Genomic DNA, 20,368 nt, shown 5'->3' on the forward strand with positions numbered 1-20,368 from the left:
TGGATAAACTTAGGTAATTCTGGAGGGATTTCGCCTAGTTTTTGACACATTGTATGAATTTTGTATGAGTATTAGTCATTTGAACCATATGGAAAAATATTTTGACAAGATTTATGTCATTTCTGACTAATTTTGAATCAGGTTGTAGTAATTAAGAACACAATTTAACTTTGTTTTGGGTAATTGTTGAGAAGATTTGTGCCGTCGTGGACACATTTTGAGCCTAGTTTTGTGTTTTTGCAAAGATGTGTGCAGCTGGAAGCAGAACAGTTCACACAATGACATGTTATTTCTTTCTTCTAGTCACACACTTTGGACTCATTTTGGGTCATTCTGGACATTTTTTAATGCATTTTGGACAAATTTTAGTAATTTGGGACAAATTTCAATATGAAATGTTTTCTGGTTGCATAATTGGGCAAATTATACATTTTTCGTGGACTTAACTGTATTTTGGACAAATATTCATGCATAAACATTTGACAGATTCAACATGAACCTGTGTGAATATCTATTAAAGGAGAAGTTCAGTTTGATGTCATGAAAATCTAGAAGGGTTAACACTTTACATATCTTCAGAAGTTGACATCGCTGCCTGTAAACATAAAAGTGAAAGTTAAATGTTACTGTGGCATTTGCTCTTAATTTCCTGTGAAGCTAAATCTAAGAAATGATTCATAATGCCAAAGGAGACCATTAATACTTTGCTGTTATGTGAGACTCTGCATTTAATTGTTGGTCATTTACTCATATCCCAGTGAGTTTTCTTCCAGTTTAATGGTTTGGTTTTATTATTAGCCTAACTACATGCAGCGGCTGTAAACCCAGCAGCCTCTGAGACTATAAATAGGCTCCTCAGTCAGCTAAACACAGGCGGATAATATGAACACAGGGGACGTACCTTTCACTGAATGAGGCACACAACTCCATTCTTTAGCTATTTATTCAGCTGCAGGAAGCGTTATTGTCCTGTATTCATAATCAGTTAGATGATAAGAGGGTTGCAGCTCAATGTGATCACGACTGGATCAATTATTTTACGCTTTTCTCGAGATAATCTGCATGATATGATCAGTGTAAGCAGATTAAATGTATTTCTTGGAAACGGATAATTGGGTCATTCCATCTCCATAATTTTTCTGCTTGACCATCTCTGATTTAACTGAATTTTTTATAGCATAACATGGATATTTCTAAAGTATTTTGTGAAATTTTCGCTTCATATGTCAAACACTTTCTGAGATAACATGTTTTAAAATTGCCGGTTGACCCACTTTTAGCAGGTTTTTAGCATATTTAAATTTGAGATTGTTTGACCAACGATATCTCAGGAAATGTTACTAATAAAAGTCTAAATTTCTTACTGTTGTTTCTCATGTCATTGATTCAGAATCTGCAATATTGGAGAAGACACTGTCAGCCTCAAATTGTAATGTGAGAAAAAAACCTGCAGAAAGTGGCTCGACGTGCAGGTTTTTTTCAAGAATTTATTGGAAAGTGCTTCATATATCGAGCTAAAATTTCACAGATATCATTTTAAATATGCATAGATCATGGTTAAAAAAAAAAAGTATCAAGTAAATCAGAGATGATCGAGCAGAAAGAACAGGACGATTTGAGATGGAATAACCCAAATGTGGGAAAAAGTTCAGCACCGAAACCTGTGAAGACCTTTAAGTGTGTCAAGTCTGCGGCACCAGGAGCAGGTTTTTCTTTTCTCCTTCAACATTTATATGGGTTCTGCACCATGAATTAGTCCCACGGGGCAGAGCGGAGTTCTGCTGTGACGTCCTGCTATTTAACACAAATGACCTGAACTGTAAGAGCTTCAGCGTGTGAGCACCTGGTCACAGTGTGGTGGTTCTGCACGGGCATTTTTAGCCACAACAACACAGTCATCGCTCTCCAACCTCCCTTCTTGCCAGGTTTGATTCCCTGTGACTTCTTACTTTTCTCTAAAACGAAATTTAAGTTGAAGATTTGCAGTTTCAGTGCAGAGATTCTGACGTGTTTCTCTAAAAATATGAAGGCTTTGTGTAGTTTAATGCTTTCTAATCAGACTGCACGGTGAATGTGAGACGCAGTAGGAGTGAGAGGTGTGTGTGTGTGTGTGTGTGTGTGTGTGTGTGTGTGTGTGTGTGTGTGTGTGTGTGTGTGTGTGTGTGTGTGTGTGTGTGTGTGTGTGTGTGTGTGTGTGTGTGTGTGTGTGTGTGTGTGTGTGTGTGTGTGTGTGTGTGTGTGTTTGATGACTACTGACTCAGCTGGAGAGGGCAGACAATGACAATGATGATATCCAGTAATACGCATGGCAACCGGGGCCTTAATTTAGACCTGCTGCAGTCACCGAGATCATTTGGCGTCACGTGTCTCCGTTTAAACGTCACAATAAATCTCATCTCCGAGCCCGATCTGTAAATATCAAGAAAGTTAATTGCTCCTTTGGTTGTAGAAGAAAAACACAAATATGCCATGACCTATTACTTCCTTAAGGGCAAATTAAAAGGGAGAAATCGTTTCATTTTTTATTTATTTTTTTTGTCAGAGAAATAACAAGACTCTCTCTCTCTCTCTCTCTCTCTCTCTCTCTCTCTCTCTCTCTCTCTTTGCATCTCGGTAATGAATGGAATAATTAGGTCTGTGAGGCTACTGTCGAATGAACGTCAGCGTTAAACCATTCCTCATCTTGACTTCCTCTCCCCAGATGGCCTCATTGATTTATCCATTTCCACGCATCCTCGCTGTGCATCTGAAATATGCCGCCACAAACACATCAGGAAAACGGCCACAAGGGCGTACGAGGATCTTTCTTCGCTTCTTTTTGGACGCGTCTGTCTCATCACCTGCCCGCTGCGATGGCCAGATATGATTGTAATTACACCACAGGCCCGATTCGAACAGCCCAGACAGCCTCGTTTGGCACAGCCTGGCTTTTTTTTTTTTTTTGTTGTTGTTTGTTTTTTTCCTGCCAGTTTCTGGTTACAGCTCGAGCGAGCAGCGAGCTGATGCTGCAGTACGCTGGCACCGCTGCAGGCAGGCCTTCTCAAATTCAGCTTCATCTTCAGAGGAGGGTTTATTGTTGCTGGTGACAAGTTGCAGTGCAAATGCAACACAAACTCTAATCAGGGTTGTGGTCAGTCTACCTTAAAGAAGTCCGGGGAAAATCCTCCATCGCAGGTAAAAGTTGGGTCTTCAAATGCAACAGTTTACCCTTAAAGTATTCATGATAGAAAATGGCTCCTGTTAGAGCGCAGACTTTTAATGTCGCAGCCTAACCTTGCTTCCTCGCCAGACCCAGTGCAACAATGTGCAGAGCGAGGACGTTATTTTCAATTCCGACTGCACCTGAGGCTTTCACACAAGCAACACACGTTTTGCAGCCAAAGTTCAGTTAAAATAAACTGCGACCGGAGCCGTCGCCAGTTTGGGAATACAGTTTGGAGGTTTTAAGCCTCCACATGTTCACAAACATGCAACTTAGACAATAGTTAAGTCAAGAAAAGTCTTTTTTATATACTATTATTAAAATGGTACCAAAAGTGGCTTCCAGTAGAAACGATTAGATTTGTGTTATAAAAGTAACCTAAAAAGACTAAACATTGCAGTTAGGACCCTGTAGTGTCATTTATGCTGTGATTTTACCAGAGTAACTTATATTTTCGAGATTCAACCCTACATAATTGTTGTAAAATATTACTTTTCTTGATTATAACAGCACAGAAATATCACTTTTCACTGAAGTGTTTATGTAATAAAAGAGAAAGTTTGCGACCGAGCCGCCATGTTGGTTCAGCGTTTCTACTGGACTGAACGTCTGAAGGGCTGTCATGTCACCATCTAGTGCCACCCTAGCCTAGCCGCGCTAGACCCAGGTTTGAAGACGCAAGGGTCTAGGAACTCTTGACAGGGAGGGAGGTGGGCTAAAAGGTTGTCTTTCAAATCACTCTGCAGCAATTGGGTAGGTATACAACCAATCAGCGCAACGAATAGGCTGACGTAGTTCCTAGAGCGCCGGAAATCAGAGGATGCGGTAGTTCGGTGAAGCCTTATTTATACAGTCAATGGGTGAAGCTCAAGTATATTACAGACATGTTAACAGAAAGATTATTCAGAGTCGGTGCTAATGGAGCGCAACGACTGTTGTCGACCCTGGCAGAGAATTAAATTTGTTGCCGTGGGTTGTCTAGCGCGGCTAGGCTAGTTGTTTCCGGTTGTTTCTGTCAGAATCGTCGCGCCTCTGTCGTCACTTAGTTACGCCCGCCTTTTGACTCTACACTTCATGGTGATTCGTCGGCCAGTTTTAGGAGCATCCAGCCTTGAGGCTTACCGAGGGTAACTAGACCCACCCTGGTAGAGAATTAAATTTGTTGCCGTGGGTTGTCTAGCGCGGCTAGACTAGTGCCACATAGCAATCATGCGATATTTAGATGTGGCGTGTTTCCATGCGACAAAAAACACCCCTGTGGACACGTACCACAAGAAAAGACTGTGCAAATACAGCAGGAACAGCTTTAAAAGAGAACTTGCAATGGGAAATATCGAGAGGAAGACAAAAAAAAGACACCATGGTGTAAGAGAGGTGGAAAGAATCGGAAAGACTGGTCCAGGACAGAGAAGAATGGAAAAGGGTTGTTGATGGCATGGATTCTGTTGACTGAGAGGCAAAAGAAGAAAGAATAGCGTGCTGCCTACATAGTAAACCTCTGAAATATGATAAAGAGATCATTTACAGGGAATAAAACAGGAAGTAAATGTTAGCAAGAACAACAGAACCTCTCCTTTGATGGACAGACATCCAAGAGATGTCATATATGCAGACAGACACCATCAGCAGCTCAACACCTCATCATATGGATTCGACGGCAAAAACATATGAAGACTATAGATGTGACAAGATGTCAAGTAAATCTCAGCTGGAGCTGTGCAGAAGCTGCCACCTACTCAGATCCAAATACTTCAGAACTGTTCCTCAGCACGTGGCTTAAATGAATGTGCTACTGCCCCCCGTCTCCAGGCAATACATTTTAAGATTCGGAAGTTCAGATTGAAATACAGTTCACATTAATAGTCGGGGAGATTTTCAGGACATCGAGTTCTCTGTTTATGCTTTTCATAGAATTCTATCAACTCTCAGCGCTAAAAAAAATAACAAAAAAAAAAGAAAGACTGCACTTGGACATCAAATGAGACATGCTGAGTTTCATTCCACTCAGATCTCATCACTGCTCACAAGCGAAGCCTCCACCGCCTTTAAAGGCTATAACACACGGGGATTGTTTTGTAGCACTGTGCCTTGATTATATTGCCCACAGCAGGGACAGAATTTGAAAACGGGACAAAATCAGTGTGACGGCCAGGAAAGTGCCGTCAGTCCAGACTGTCAGTTGTTTCTGCTGTAATTCCACCCGAGGGGAGCAAATGTGGCGTTATGAGCCGAACTGAAGTAAAACTTGCTATTAAAAAGCATATATTAAAAAAGTGGCAGAGCGAGACCAATGGAAACTGTAGTCCAGCAGCACCTTCACCTACAAATACGAAGTTTTCACTTGATGGATGTTGATTAAAGGCCATAAAATGTGGGGCGACCACAGAAAATAAAGGACAAAAGATGGATGTGGCCACCATTAGGTCAGTTATTGGTTTGTAGACTGCCTTTTTGAGCCTAGAATTTGGCCATTTTGGTGTTCTAAAAACAGACATGACAAGCAAGAAGAGGATCTGATTGAGAATTCGAATCAGCAATGCAGTAGCGACATGGCAATCACAAGGCAGCCACGCCCTAAATTATATTGTGCTAATTGTCTATTTTTCTCTAAATAGGATCATAGTTTACTAAATGAACATCATACTGTGTTGAAGGAGACTTTAAACCAGCAAATGAGACCACAAACACACCAGGAAAATGTTTATTGGAGTAACAAATCAAGTGAGAAATGTGAGCATTTTCTCATAGACTTCTGTACATTTTGACATGTTTTTGCAACTAGAAAAGTCACCCCCTGTTGGCTGTTAGAAAGAATGCAGTTTTAAGGTTCTTTCGAGTTGTCTATGGGTTAATGATGTATTGTATATAATGAACATATTTTCTTTCTAAATTTCATCCAGTTGATAGCTGAACTGGTGTTATTTACGATCAAAACCACGCAAGTAGACTTGAAACTAGCAATTGAGGCTGTAAACTATAGTCTTTACTGAAATAATATATCAGGTGAGCTATAGTGTGACTTTCTCATAGACTTCTATTTAATTTGACTTCTTTTTTCAACCACTGGAGTCTCCCCCTGCTGGCTGTTAGAACGAATGCAATTTTAAGGCTCTTCCTCACTGGCTTCATGAGATCAGTCCCCACAAAATTATGCAGATATACAACTCTTCAGTATTCTCAATTATGCTTTAAGGGGAATGCATTTTCTGCTGGATTACATTTGTTTGTAACAAATATGTTTCTAAGTTGACTTGTACGTACTCTCAGATGTACGTCGCTTTGGATAAACGCGTCTGCTAAATGAAATTGTCACTGTCACCTAGGTAACCCAGAAAATGAACGGAAAGCTTCAAACAAGGGTTGTAATTTACAAGAAAAAATATTTTTGGAACTCTAACCCAATGCTTCTAGTGACCAGCATTATCCAAAGTGCTAGCATGTAAAAATTCTAAACAAAAGTGTGATATTTTCCTAAACTTATTCAGAAAGCGAGTGACAGTTGAAATACAGAAACTTGTGGTCTCTCATCCGTCACGGGATGTACTTAGAGCGTTTCCTCTCATTGGCTTCCTCAATACGCTCTTCCCAGGGCACCGTAAGTTCCAGTATGATGAGATGTCTTGAAGCCTTGGAGGTAATGACCATGTCTGGACGGAGACTTGTTGCTACAATGTGCTGGGGGAACCTCAGCTGCTTTCCCAGTTCGACTTGCAACTGCCAGTCAGTGACTGTGTGAAGGAGGCCTGTGGTCAGTTGGTGCCTGGGGGGGGTTCTGTCCAGGTTTGATGAAACCCACTGCCTTCTTTGGAGCATGATGGTGTTTGCATGCGCTGATAGTGGAGAGTAAGCTCTCAGCAATTGCCTTAAGCACCTGGTCATGGCGCCAACGGTAGCGACCATCCGCCAGAGCCTTTGGGCAGCAACTGAGAAGATGTTCTAACAAGCCTTTTCCAGAGCAAAGAAGGCAGGAAGATGTCTTGCTCTTCCCCCAGGCGTGAAGATTTGCTGGACTTGGCAGGGCGTCGTAGACAGCCTGCACCAAGAAGCGGACCCAATGGACATCTGCCTGCAAGATATTTGACCAGGTGATCCTGCGCTGCAGTGCACTCTCCCATCTTCTCCACGCTCCCTGCTGCTGGAGTCCCGCCGCCCTGCTCAGCCGCTCTTCCTCCACGCCTGCTCGGACCTTTTGCTGGAGTAGATGGTGTCTTCCGTTGCCACAAGCCCCTGACCAGAGGCTTCGGGAAGTAGCCCAAGCCCGCTCTGCCTGTCGCCACGGTGCCCACCAGAGCCTTTTGTCTCAGGCGTGACTCTGCCAACTCCACTGCTTTCTCAGCCTACCGTTTCCGTCCCATCCTCACCTCAATGATGGCTGATGACACCTTGCTGTCCCTGGAGTCCCTGTACTGTAGGGCTTCCCTGGTGCGCACCACCTTGAATTGTTCCGTGAGGCCACTGAAGGACAGCTGCAGGGTGTTACTCGTCCCATACAGTGCAGTGCTGGTGAGACTGCGTGTGAGGCCCAGCCACTTCCGAAGAAAGCCACTGATCTTCCTTTCTAGGGACTCAACTGTTGTCATTGGGACTGCATAGACCAACAGGGGCCACAGGACTCAGAGCAGGATGGCATGCTGGTAAATCCAAGCTTTAAATCTTCCAGGCAGAGTCAAAAACAGCTACTCAATGCGAAAGGCAAAATTAGACTTAAGTGGAAGAAAACAAAACTATAATTGTGGTCCCAGACTTAGTTTAGAAGCTTAGCTAACATATACCAACCACTACATCATCCAACTTTGGACGTCTGTTCTACTTTGTAGGTGCAAAATTATGGCAATTAAATGAGCTAACGATGCTCCTACTGAGCCGACCGGAACATGAAGGAGGTTCTTACTGGACCAGGTGTAAAGGTATGATGATAGGGGCCATTTAATGAGCTAATGACATCCAAAACAGGCATCTGTTACGGGGTCAGCCTCATTGCAGAGTGGTTGGGACACAATGCCATCAATAAGGCAAGAATCTGGCTCTTATAATGGCAAAATGCCAAAAAAATATAATTTAAAAAAAGCTCTATAATGTTAGTCTCAACTTGAAAATGAGAGTTTGGTAGTTAATAATATATCACAAATATCATAAATTACAATCTGAAGCACTTGTAAGAATGCAGAAACTCTGAGCGCCGATAGGGAACAACCCAGACACATTCGTGGTGACAGTTAAGTGAGAAGATGAGAGAAATGTTGTTGAAACGGCAGCTCTGAGGATCACAGAGAGCAGAGGCTGTGCTGCAGTCGGCCTTGTGTCATTATCATGTAACCGTAGCTTTATTGCCCAGCGAGTCATTGTTTATGTACTACGGCCTTGAAAGCCGCTCTGGCGTCTGATTCAGCTCTGTCGCCGGTCAATAGCGGGACTACAAAGTGGCTGCATCGCTATCGTCGAGTCACACTGACACAACGATGTGTAGGTGGTGGTGCAGCAGCAGCTTCAGCAGCATCTCTCTGCTGCTTTTTTACTTTTCATTCTCTCCCTTCTCCGCCTCACCTTCTAATTTCTCTCTCCGTGTGTCTCAGCAAGACTGTCTATCAGTAGGCAGACATCCAGGAGAAGAAAAAATAACTAAACAAAACAACAACTCAGGAGCTGGCATTAATTTGAATGCATTAACACCTCTCAATCAGCCCGTGGTAAGACTCTCCCACCGGCTTTATGGCAAAACCCAGCGGGAGCTTGTCCCACATACTCTCCTGGCTTATGGCATCAGCAAATATTTTAAGGGCAAGGCGGCTTTTTCTTTTTTCCGTTCAGAGCAAAAGCAGGAAGGCAGAAGATATTCCTCTAGCCGCATTCGATCTGAAGCAGGGAGGAGGTTTCAGAGGGCAGAGGTGGGAATCAATATGCCGTCTTTTTTTTTCCTGTTGTTGTGGCTCTAAGCAGAAGGGTTGATCTTTGATAACACTGTTCTGAAGACCCCCCCGAATGAGGATTGCCAGTTTGCCCTTGAGCAAGGCGGTTACTGTAGCAGCTGCTGAGTGGAAGCGCTGCTGGAGAAGCGCCAGGATCCAAACCTCAGACTTTTCTTCCCTCCTCCCCTCCAGTGTTACAGTTGAAAGCACTTTCTTTGCTTTCTCTCCCGTTAAATCCACACTTGGCAGGAGTTCTGTGTAAAACCACACCTGTTTTAACACAAACAGAGCTGCGACTGACAACAGCTTCCCATTTTGTATTCGAATCATCACTTTTTTAAATTTACTACCTAAATAATTGCTGCTATCTCTGGCAGGGACTCATTAACTGTGGCGATACGTAAGCACTGAAGCACATTTATTACCATTCCTCAGGCTTGTTCTTATTATAGATTCTTCCGACTTTCTAACTCGCAGCTTTAAGGAAACTCATACAAGTTGGATATCAATATGTGTGGCTCGATCAGGAATGGTGTGCTATGACTTTTGGTAGAGATTCGTCGCACGGTTTTACAAAATTCGTAAAAAACTGCATTAAAAATTCCCATTAAAATGAATTAGAAGTCAGCCGGACAAATGCCAAAACCAGCCAATTTTGGAACCCTGTAGCTTTGGCAAGTTTTACAGTAGAAGCTCCATTTGAAGTTTGTAGAGGTCACAAGGCTTTGAACAATATCTGTCTTAAGATGTATTTGGATATCTTTTGTGTTTTTTATGAAGTCTCAGTTTAAGTTTGATGAATCTTTTGAAAATCCATAATTTTGTTTCACATTCCCTCCAAATTTTGACCAACTATATTTTTTGAGCTCATCTCCTTCTCACAATGTCACCTCGACAGGAACAATTTATACATATAAATGTTGGCATTTTTGTCCTCTTTCACCCAGTGTGACTGTCATTGCTGTAGTATTTGTAATTTTTCCATAAATCGCCTCAGAGCTCAGTGTGTGAAAACCAAAACTCTCATTAGCTCCCATTGTATCAAAGCTCCAAATCATAAAACGCTGAATCTCTTTAACTTTCCACAAAATCTGGAAAAGAAACAAAGTACAGGCATGAAAATACATCAGATTGTTCAAAACAAGATTCCGCTTCACATGATGAAAGCAATTTTTGATATGACTTATAGTTTTTGAACTGTGACCATTTGTTTGAGGGTCTGATCCGTTAGTCTGCCTGCTCTGCTCACTGAAAGCAACCAGTGCCTCACAGCTGATTGGCTGATTGATGCACTTTCAAAGTAAAAGTTCAATTTATTAAAAGGTACTGATCAGGGCTTGTGGATTAGCTGACTTTTCAAAACAAAATGCACTTATATCATTTAAACTTTATGTATATTATAGTAATATATATTAATAATAAATTATAATAATAATAATAATAATAAATAAATAATAAATTCTTCAGACGCAATTTTCGGCACCTAACTCGTTCCATGACATTAAGAAAACTCATATGTCTAAAAATATATGGCTCGATCAGAATTGATATAATGTGACTTTTAGGAGCGATTCATCGTACAATTTTTTTTTTCAATTTTTTTTTTTAAAAAGTGCATTTAAAGTCCCCATTGACATATGCTGGCTTTTCAAAATATAATGTACTTAAATAAATTAGACCTTATGTGTAATTATAACAGGATATATCAACCTGCTGAGGTTGAATTTGCACTCAAAATTTCTTCACAAATTTTCAGTTTTGACATATTTAAGTTCCTACTGAAAACAAATCACATTTATTTTTATTAAACGCTGAAACTTTTTCCAAACTTTCCCTTTCTTTTGCTCGCTGCAAGTTAATTCTGCTACTGATAGCATATTGTACATGTACTTTGTGAGCAGTAAGTAATTAAAAATGGCTCTGGGCTATAGATAAATCTCTGCAAATGCAATGAAAGTTTTAAAAAGCAAAGTGGAAAAATATGAAAATCAAGCTCTGGCATCCTCTGAGCAACAAATGCTGTCGGCCTCAGAGAACAAATCCTGGTAGAAACATCTCACCTCCTGCGGTTTCTGTTCCCTCTCAACCCTTCCCACTGTCTCGGTGTAAGCAAATCCTGAGAGGAGCAGGCTGCCCACTCGCTTTTTTTAAGAAAGAGACTCGAAACGCTGAAAAGAAGTTTGTAGTGTCTAAGGTTGAGCAGCTTATTCTTTACAAACCCGAGAGTGATCCTTCCCACGTTTCCACTGGTGTCAACCTTTTTTTTTAAAACATATACTGCACAAACAAGGGCTTTTTGGATGAAAGTGTCCCTAAGATGCTGTAAAAAATAAATCCAAGAATCAGCTCCCAACTGCACAAAAGTGTGAGTTTAATGCAGGGATGTTAAACTCCTTTAGTTCAGGTCCACATTCAGCCCAGTTTAATCTCAAATAACCACAAATCCAAATGATTCCTTTGTTTTCATGCAAACATGTTCACATGTAAGGAATTATCTTTTAACAAAACATCATGAGCAACCTTTCTAAAGAAAAATGAGTTCAATTTCAACGATATTCCTCAGTTTATCGTTTACACATCAAAATTTACAGATCACAGCGTGTCTACAGTGACACAAAACGTTTAGTCACAGGTATCTGGAACTAAACAATATAGTATTTTACTTTATGATCATAAAGACAAAAAAAAAAAAAAAACATGACAAAATACCAGAAAAATGAGACGGCAAACAACAAAACTAGAAACAAAATGACCAAAAAATGAGACAAACGGCACGAAACAAAACAAAAAACAAACCAAAAATTTGACAAAAAAAGTTACAAAGTGGCAAAAAATGGACTGACGCAAATGGGACAAAAATGACAAAAGCGAGACGCAAAATGACAAAAAATAGACAAACGACAAAAACAATACACAAACAATGAACAAAGCAAAACACAAAATGACAAAGAAGACAAAAAGAACCAACAAAAGCAAGACAAAAGAAACAAAATGACAAAAGACAGGAAACTAAACACAGAGATTAAAAGTTTGACGAAAAAATTACAAAGCCACAAAAAATGGACAAACAACAAAAATTCGACAAAAAATGACACAAGCGAGAAACACAGCAAAAAAAATAGACACCACAAGAGAGACAAAAAATACAAAATGACAAAAACGATACACAAAACAATCAATAAAGCAAAACACAAAATGACAAGACAAAAAAAGGTGGGATAAAAAGGAAACAAAAAGACAAAAATGAGAAACAAAACAACAAAAACAAGAGAGAAACAACAAAAGTCGGACAAAATAGATAAAAAAATACAAAAACAAGATAAAATATGAGAAAATGACACACAAAATGACAAAATGAGAAACAAAATGACAAAAATGAGACAAAAGACGGGAAACAAAACAAAAAAGACAAAAATTTGACAAAAAACTTACAAAGCGCCAAAAACATGGACTACAGACAAAAATGGGACAAAAAATCACAAAAGCGAGAAACAAAACAAAAAAAATAGACAAACATATGCGAAAAACAAAAACAAAAAACAATGAATAAAGCAAAACACAAAATGACAAAAGTTACACAGAAAAGTGAGACAAAAAGAAACACAAAAAGACAAAAATGAGAAGCAAAATGACAAAAACAAGAGAAACGACAAAAGTCAGACAAAAAAACAACAAAAGCACTACAAGATATTACAAAAAAGAGACACAAAAAGACAAAAGAACAATCTAGTATTTTACTTGATGATCAAAACAACTTGTCATGGTCAGGAAATTATTTAGAATGTATAGTTTTACGAATTTACAATCTGCAGTTAATGTCTTCTCTGTAATTTTTACACTTTACAAAGTCGTCCCACTTGGACCCTCCAGTGGGCCACGTTTGGTCCACGGGCCGCATGTTTCACACCCCTAGTTTAATGGCACAAAAGCCACAACAGCTGTTAGTATCTCCCATTTGAATATTCTTCATGATTTATGGAGCTTCATCCAATTATTCTGGGCTCGTGGCTCACAAATTTCTTGTAGCTAAAATAGAAAAAAGACAAAATAATAACAGTGCAGCTTATGTGGAGCGTCAATCAGGGCCTGCTGTCCCCGAAACCCAGATCAAAATAAATGATTCTTTGTTCTGCTTTGAAAAGGAGAGCAGCGGGAGCACATTAGACAGCAGGTAGCCTCAAACAGCCCATGCTGGCTGCAAGATGGTCTCTTCATTTTCCACCATTAAGAGGCACAGTGAGTCAGCCTGGCTCTGCTTCCTCTGGAGGGGCCCCTGAAAGATCCTCTCCTAATCAATGACTTTTCCTTCTATTTTTCTTATATTTTGGGGGGAAGTGAATAACCTACTTTCAGTGTGGCTCTGCCTCTACCCGCCCATTCAGACTATGCACCATTTTACGCAGCTTTGTTGTTTCCATTTTTATGGCACGGTGAAATAGCCTATCGATTGTCCTATTTCAACTTTGCTCAAGATTGGATTCTTTTTCTCTCTCTCTCTCTCTCTGAAGCCGGGGCTGGGCATCTTCTTCTTCTCCTCCTCCTGTGGGGTCGCTGAAGTGGGGGAATCGCAGGTCGGAGTGCGCAAAGCAAAAAAAAAAATAAAAAAAATTACGCAGTTTTTCCAGACGGCGCGCAGGTGGAGACGAAAGAAGGAAGCAGGACGCACGGACGGAACGGGGATTTTTCTCTCAGATTTATATTTTTTCCTCCCTCCACGTTACAGGAACGGTCTTTTCTCCCTCTTCCTCCCTTCTCGTCACCTTCTAAACATCGGCTCGATCTGGTGCAACCCACCCGGGTGTTTTTCCCCCTCTCCCTCCTCTCTCATCCTCTACGACAAAAAGTTTGACTGTTAAAAAATGATGCTGCGCTCCGCTGCTGCTTTTTCACGCACTGCTGTGGATTCCTGCGTCCGCGCAAGTGGCCAGTCACCACTTGAGAAATAGCTGCGATTCTTCTCTTTTTGTATTCCCTTTTTTCTTTTTTTTTCCTCAAAATTTGCGGTGCCAATTTCCAACAAACAGAGGGCTTTTTATTCCCCCCCACCCACCCCCTTCCTTTGCACATCCTCATCCTCATCACCGCTCGCCCCGGGATTGCATCTATTTGAATTCATCTCCATTATGGACTTCCTCGGACTGTACTTTTTGCAGCTGGCTCTCATCGGTAAGTTGATAAAAACGCAGTTTGTGTTTTTTAAAGAATTGGTTGTTGATTTGGATGCTGCTGCAGCTCCTGTCCTGCTCGTTTTTCTTCCCCCCCCCTTTCGTTCGCTCGCTTTGGTCAAAGTTGCACGATGTGTTGGAGAGGGGAAAAGGGGGGAAGAGGAGAGATTTGTGAGATTCATGTCTTGAAAACCCGCTCAGATGTCCGCCTGTGTGAAGCGTGCTGAGGTGTTGGATGAGAGGAACGGAGCGGCGGGACTCTGCTGTGGCCACATTTGCTCTCTCAGATGGTTATGTGTGTTTTCTCTGGGTTTTTTTTCTTATTTTTTCTGTGTAAAGCTGCAGGCAGCGTTCCGTTTTCTACTCTGCATGCATTTAAATGTACCAGCAGCGGATGCATGTGGGGGAAAGATTCGCACAAAAAGCGAGAAAAAATGCCACCCAAAAAAACCAAAAACTGCCCGGCTGTGAAAATGCCTATGCAGACAAGTGTGTGTCAAACTGTGAGCGTGTGTGCGCGCCTGTGCACCTGGCTTTGCAGGTGAATCGTGTTGTGCGCGTGCGTGCGTGTGCGTGCGTGTGGTGGAGGCGGAGCGACGGTGCATGTGTGCATAATAAGCAGTCAAAGTGGAGTCTATGATCAAATCAAACAGTGGATTCATGAGCAATGACCACCAGCACTGCAGACACACACACACACACACACACACACACACACACACACACACACACACACACACACACACACACACACACACACACACACACACTGCTCTCTTCATTGTACCAGGTGGTGCAAGTCATTTTCAATGTCAGTGCTCTTTTCTGCTTGTCACATTCACACATGCAACAAAAAAAACCTGCCCTCCTGGTTTCACTGCACTCTTGTTCTGCTCAATTTTCCACGGAGAAAGCAAAAAAAAAGAAAGGAAAAAAAGCCCCGCAGAGTGAACGCGGGCTGCGAAACAGGACGTGCAGATGGAGGGATTTGTATTTGTGAGATTTATAGCCTCAGTGATGACAGCTCTACGTCTCCGACTCCATTTCCTTTTTCGCTGCAGCTGTGATTTCAGCCACTCTCGAGGTGCACGCTGACAGCCGTGCATGCTGGGAGTGCACTGGCAAAGAAATTTAAGGAAAGAGGGTGGTGGTGGTGGTGCTCCTGGAAGAGATGTTCACCCACCTCCACTACTACTTCGGCTAATACTTCTTCTGTCCCCTCCACTACCTCCCGCTCAAACCGACTCCGCTGTCTGCTCTCACTTTTCACATCATATGTAAAACGTGTGTCACCACACTTGCGCTGTCACTGAAGATATGAGCCGGGTGGGTGAGTGGCGGCGCGATGTGTGGAATGGAGTGGAAGGAGAAAAAAAGAGAGAGGGGGGAGGGAAGAGGGAGTCGCTCCTCGTCTTTTCTCTGCAGATATTCTCACCTTGTCAAAGAGATGTGTCAGAGTCTCTCAGCCGGGGCCTCATGATCCCGTCCATCAGCCACACGGGGGAAGGCGGAGGGGGGATTTCACAGCGTTCAGGCAGAGGAAGGTGGTCGGTTGGAGTCGGACCGAGGTGGGAACGAGCCTCGAGAGCTGCAAAAATGAGCTTTAAGGTGGACTAGTTTGGCCCAAGTGTCTCGTGTGTTCGTAGACTCTGTTTTCATGCAACAGAAACTTGCAAGGCCTAAACCGAGCTTCAAAAAGAACTGCCCCACGGTGTCCGAGGCTGCAATAATACCCATCCCATCTAATGAACGTCTCTCTCTCTGATGATGTGTGGTGTGTGAAATGGATGAACGCCCGATTAGCGTGCTGCGTTTTGGCATTTCATTAACTTGCAGGGCTAAAGTCTTGTGCAACAAGGAGGAATGGATGGAGGGGTGGAGGGGTGGAGGGGTGGGGAAATGGGGGGTGGACAAAAACAAGCATCCATTTACTTAGGATTCAAATTAGCATTTTCACTGCTCAGTCTTGTGATGCTTCAGTGATTATCTGCCCGCACCGCTCGGAACATTTTGCAATCATTACCGTAATTAGTTGACCAGGTTCGTCCGCATGTTGTTCTTCTCTAAGTGGTACGGAGTGAATGAACACACCCCGCCTCTCCATTTGCGATGTGGCAGAAGGTTTTTTCTTTTTTTTTGCAAATGGTGAATGGTCTTACATACATGGTAGTAAGTGGCTCTTCAAGTGGCGATGATCTCAAACACAAATGTCAGCTTGAAGATGGTGTTTTTACCAGAATGAGTTTGTGATGGAAAGAAAGTGTGAAAAAATACAAAAAAACTGCACAGAAATGGGAACTTTTTACGCTGGTTGAGCTGGTGCACCCAACTTTTTTGCTTAGGTGTACCCAGAAGTTTGTGCCGCAAATACAGTAGGTCTTCGGTTAGCGATGTCCTCAACCTATGGCGTTTCAGAAAGTCTTGTTGGGGCGCCCAGATAGCGTGGGTTCGATTCCAGGTCACGGCCCTTTTTTGCAGGTCTTCCCTGCTTTCCTGTCTGCGTCTCAGCTTAACCTGTCGAATAAAGCCAAAAAATAACTTTAAGAAAGTCTTGTTCCATTATTCCAACGTATGGCGATTGCGATGTTAAAACAAATTTCGCGTGGGAATAAGTTGGCGAGCGGAGCGGATGAATACGTTATTGTACAGTGTTTTTATCACTATACCATAGGAATGGAATTCATGCGTAAGTCTCGACCCCCCTCCCCCGTACTACATTTTACTTTATCAGTTATTATTCTGTATACAATAATGGAAATATCTGCAGACCGGAAGAAGGAATGCAGATGCATGTTTTGCATTTTTGAGTTGTTGTTTTTCAAAAGCATGATCTGGGACGAGGAATAACTCGATTCAATCTCAAAGACCGGAATCGGGCCGATCAAGGTGTTTTTTAGCGCAAAACCTAAACTTGATCTTTGCTAACGTAAAGGGAGAGCGCAAGATGTTTTCATTGTGGTTTTTTTTTTACGTTTTTGAAATTTGTTTTTACTGTTTGTTCATTGTAAATGCTTGTTTAACTGCTGCATGACGAATTGCCCTTCAAGGGACAAATAATGAAGTTGAGGTATGTGGAGGGATGGTAGAGATGCAAATTTTGATGAACTTTAGTCAATAATGCACACCATTATTAATCCATAATCAATTAATTGATAGCACAGGATTGAGCACATGTTGGCTCAGTTCTACTTGCCAATGGGATGTTGAAGCTTTTGCTTTGTCTGAAATGTGTAAGTTCTGGCTGGAGGTCATTAAGCATCACTGAAGTCTTTGTCATGGTGCCCGCTGCTAGCTAAATCCCCACAATGCTCTCTCCTTGCTGACAGAATCTGCCCGTTGTCTGAATCACTACCTTCTTGGTTTGCAGTAAGATGGTCCTGCAGGTGGCATAATGGGGTGCTCCAGCTATTCTACAACACGTTTTCTGACATGCATGGGGGGAATACAGGTTTTTGATGTGTTTGGGAGCTTTGCCTGAGCTTTACAGTGAGGTTCATGACCACTTATATAATATTCAGCAACAGCTTGTTTTTTTCCTAATGCTTGCAGAGCTGTTCAGTTGTTTTGTCATGTTAGCACATATACACTGGATTGACTGTAATAACTTTATTGCACCTTGAGTGTGTATTAAAGAAAACGGTATCAAATTGGGACATGGTATAGACAGATACTTAATTTTAAATGGCTCATGGGGACAAAAATCTTAATCCGGATATCCCTGTCCAGACTTAATGGTAGTAAAAGTTAGTTCATGTTTGCTAATCTTTGGTACATTTTTTAAAATTATTTCTGACTCCCTGCTGTTTTGGTTTGCTGCTGTCTGGTACTGAAACACTGCTGGGAGGGGTGCTGCTTGGCCTGCCATGCATAGGCTAATTTCTTGGACAAATTGTGCTTTTTTGACATTTCAACTCAGCTTGTCAGTTCCCCTTCTTTCCATTGGCTGCACACTTTGCAATAAAGGTGTGCAGCCAAAAAAAGTGTGTGTTGGGCATTGTATCATATGTCTGTGTTTCCTACAGACTGATAACTGACTTGCGGTGGTAGGTTGCACAGCATCACCAATGTCTGTGCAGAGACATGCAGTTTAGAGGCAGAGAGTGTAATTTAAGCTGTTTCTGAGGCTGTAAATTATACATATCCCCTAAATACCCCATGTGTAGACCATAAATAGCAGTACAAGGCAGCTGTGCACAGTGAAGCCTCTAGTCTCCATTTGAACAAGTGTATGACCACAAGTTAGCTGAAAAACAATGAAATGGGGTGTTTTAATGTGAATTTCAGTTTCCAGACATGCTTTGCTTCACTCCCTTGCACTAATATTTAGAATTTGGTTGCTTTGGTGAGTGGTGCGGTATGACTGATGTGTAAGTTTAGAGGTAGAGGGTGTAAGTTAGGTTGTTTTCTGAAGCTGCAATTTACTGATATCCCCTCAATGCCCCATGTACAGAATAGTAAACTGTGTACAGAGAAGCCTCTAGTCCCCACTTAGACAAGTATATGACCAATATTAATTTGAAAACAGTAAAATGAGACATTTTATTGTGCATTTCAGCTCAGAATATACATTTCTAGACATGCTTTGGCTGCTGTCCTTGCAATAAGTACAGTGCATAAAGTTGTACTGAGAATTTCCATGTGTTGGTAGGTGGTGCAGCATGATCAATGTGCATGCTGTTTCAGAGTTGAGTGTAATCCAGGTTGTTTTCTGAAGCTGCAATTTACAGATATTTGCTAAGATCGTCATGTGCAGATTAGTAAATGGTACACAGAGAAGCCACTAGTCTCCACTCAGACAAGAATGTGACCAAAATTAGTTTGAAAAGAATGAAATGAGGTGTTTCAGTGTATTTCAGCTCAGAGTGTCATTATCCAGACATGCAGTATAGAGGTGGAGGGTGTCACTTAGGTTGCTGTCTGGAGCTGAAATTTACAGATATTCCCTAAAACCCCCGTGCAAACAAGTAGGCAGTGCACAGAGAAGCTTCTAGTCCCCATTTAGACAAGTGTTTGACCAGAAGTTAGCTGGAAAACAGTGGAATGAAACGTTTAAATGTGCATTTCAGCTCAGAACCTCCATTTCCAGACATGCTTTGGCTGCTGTCCTTGCAATAAATGCAGTACATAAAGTTGTACTGACAATTTCCTTGGTTTTGGTGGGTGACTTGAGCAATGTGTGCTGAGACTTGTGCAGCTTAGAGGCAGAGAGTGTAAATTAGGCTGTCTTCTAAAGCTTCAAATTACAGATATCCTCCCAATGCCTCATGTGCAGACTAGTAAATGGTGCACAGAGAAGCCTCTAGTCCCCATTTAGACAAGTTTGTGACCAAAATTAGTTTAAAAAGAGTGAAATGAGGCGTTTTAATGCCTCAGTTGAAACCAGGTGATTCTATCTACCTGGAGATTCCGCCTGGAGACGCATTCAGATCTGCTAAATGTCAGCTGCACCAGTGTGACCAATTAAAATTTTTTAGCCGAGCTTGACAGATTTGTGGTCATATGTGCGACCAAACTGGTCTCACACTGGAGCTCAGAACAGGCAGAATGGTGAAGCTGTGGATTGAATTTGTCACTGAAAGAGGCCCAGCAGACTGAAAAGGGCAACTGCTGCTGTTTTTCTGTTTCCCTAACAGCTCATTATGTGTAATCTGTTTCTGAATGGTAGCTGTCATCAGTTAATCAATAGAACAAAAAAAGAACACAATGGTCAAATTACAGAGGCAATAAAAAACAATTACTCGTTAAATTATGGAAAAAATAATAATTTTGATTATTAAATTATAGGATGTAACTGCATCTTCTAGAATCACGGTCTGATCTGAACAAAAATGAAGGATATTATTGTTTTTATTCATCAGTCATTCTGAACTGCACATGGTTTGGTTGTTAATAATATCAGTGCAGCTTTTCACACCACTAATTGGAACAAAACAGTCATTATGATTTCATATTTTCCAGAGCAAAGTTACCCAAAAGTAATTACAGTGTCGAGACGAAAGCGCTGAGAGTAAACTGACTGCTGATTACCATTCCTCACCAGGTAATTATTGACTGATTAACTTTACAGCTCAGTTGAATTTTAAAGTCTTTCTTCT

General features: G+C 41.6%; 1 protein-coding gene and 1 pseudogene across 1 annotated transcript in view; one reads left to right on the top strand and one right to left on the bottom strand.

Moving 5' to 3' along the window:
• Positions 1-6,733: 6,733 nt before the first annotated feature.
• On the bottom strand, positions 6,734-8,943 carry LOC127533300 (uncharacterized; annotated as a pseudogene).
• Positions 8,944-13,340: 4,397 nt separating this feature from the next.
• gfra4a (GDNF family receptor alpha 4a) overlaps positions 13,341-20,368 on the top strand; it is a 221,412-nt gene continuing 214,384 nt past the window's right edge. The window contains exon 1 of the mRNA XM_022191617.2: positions 13,341-14,274. Within this exon, the coding sequence (XP_022047309.1) occupies positions 14,232-14,274 (43 nt within the window). The 5' untranslated portion in view covers positions 13,341-14,231. The remainder of the gene's footprint in view (positions 14,275-20,368) is intronic.

This window comes from Acanthochromis polyacanthus, chromosome 1 (assembly GCF_021347895.1).
Source record: "Acanthochromis polyacanthus isolate Apoly-LR-REF ecotype Palm Island chromosome 1, KAUST_Apoly_ChrSc, whole genome shotgun sequence".
Lineage (NCBI taxonomy): Eukaryota > Metazoa > Chordata > Actinopteri > Pomacentridae > Acanthochromis > Acanthochromis polyacanthus.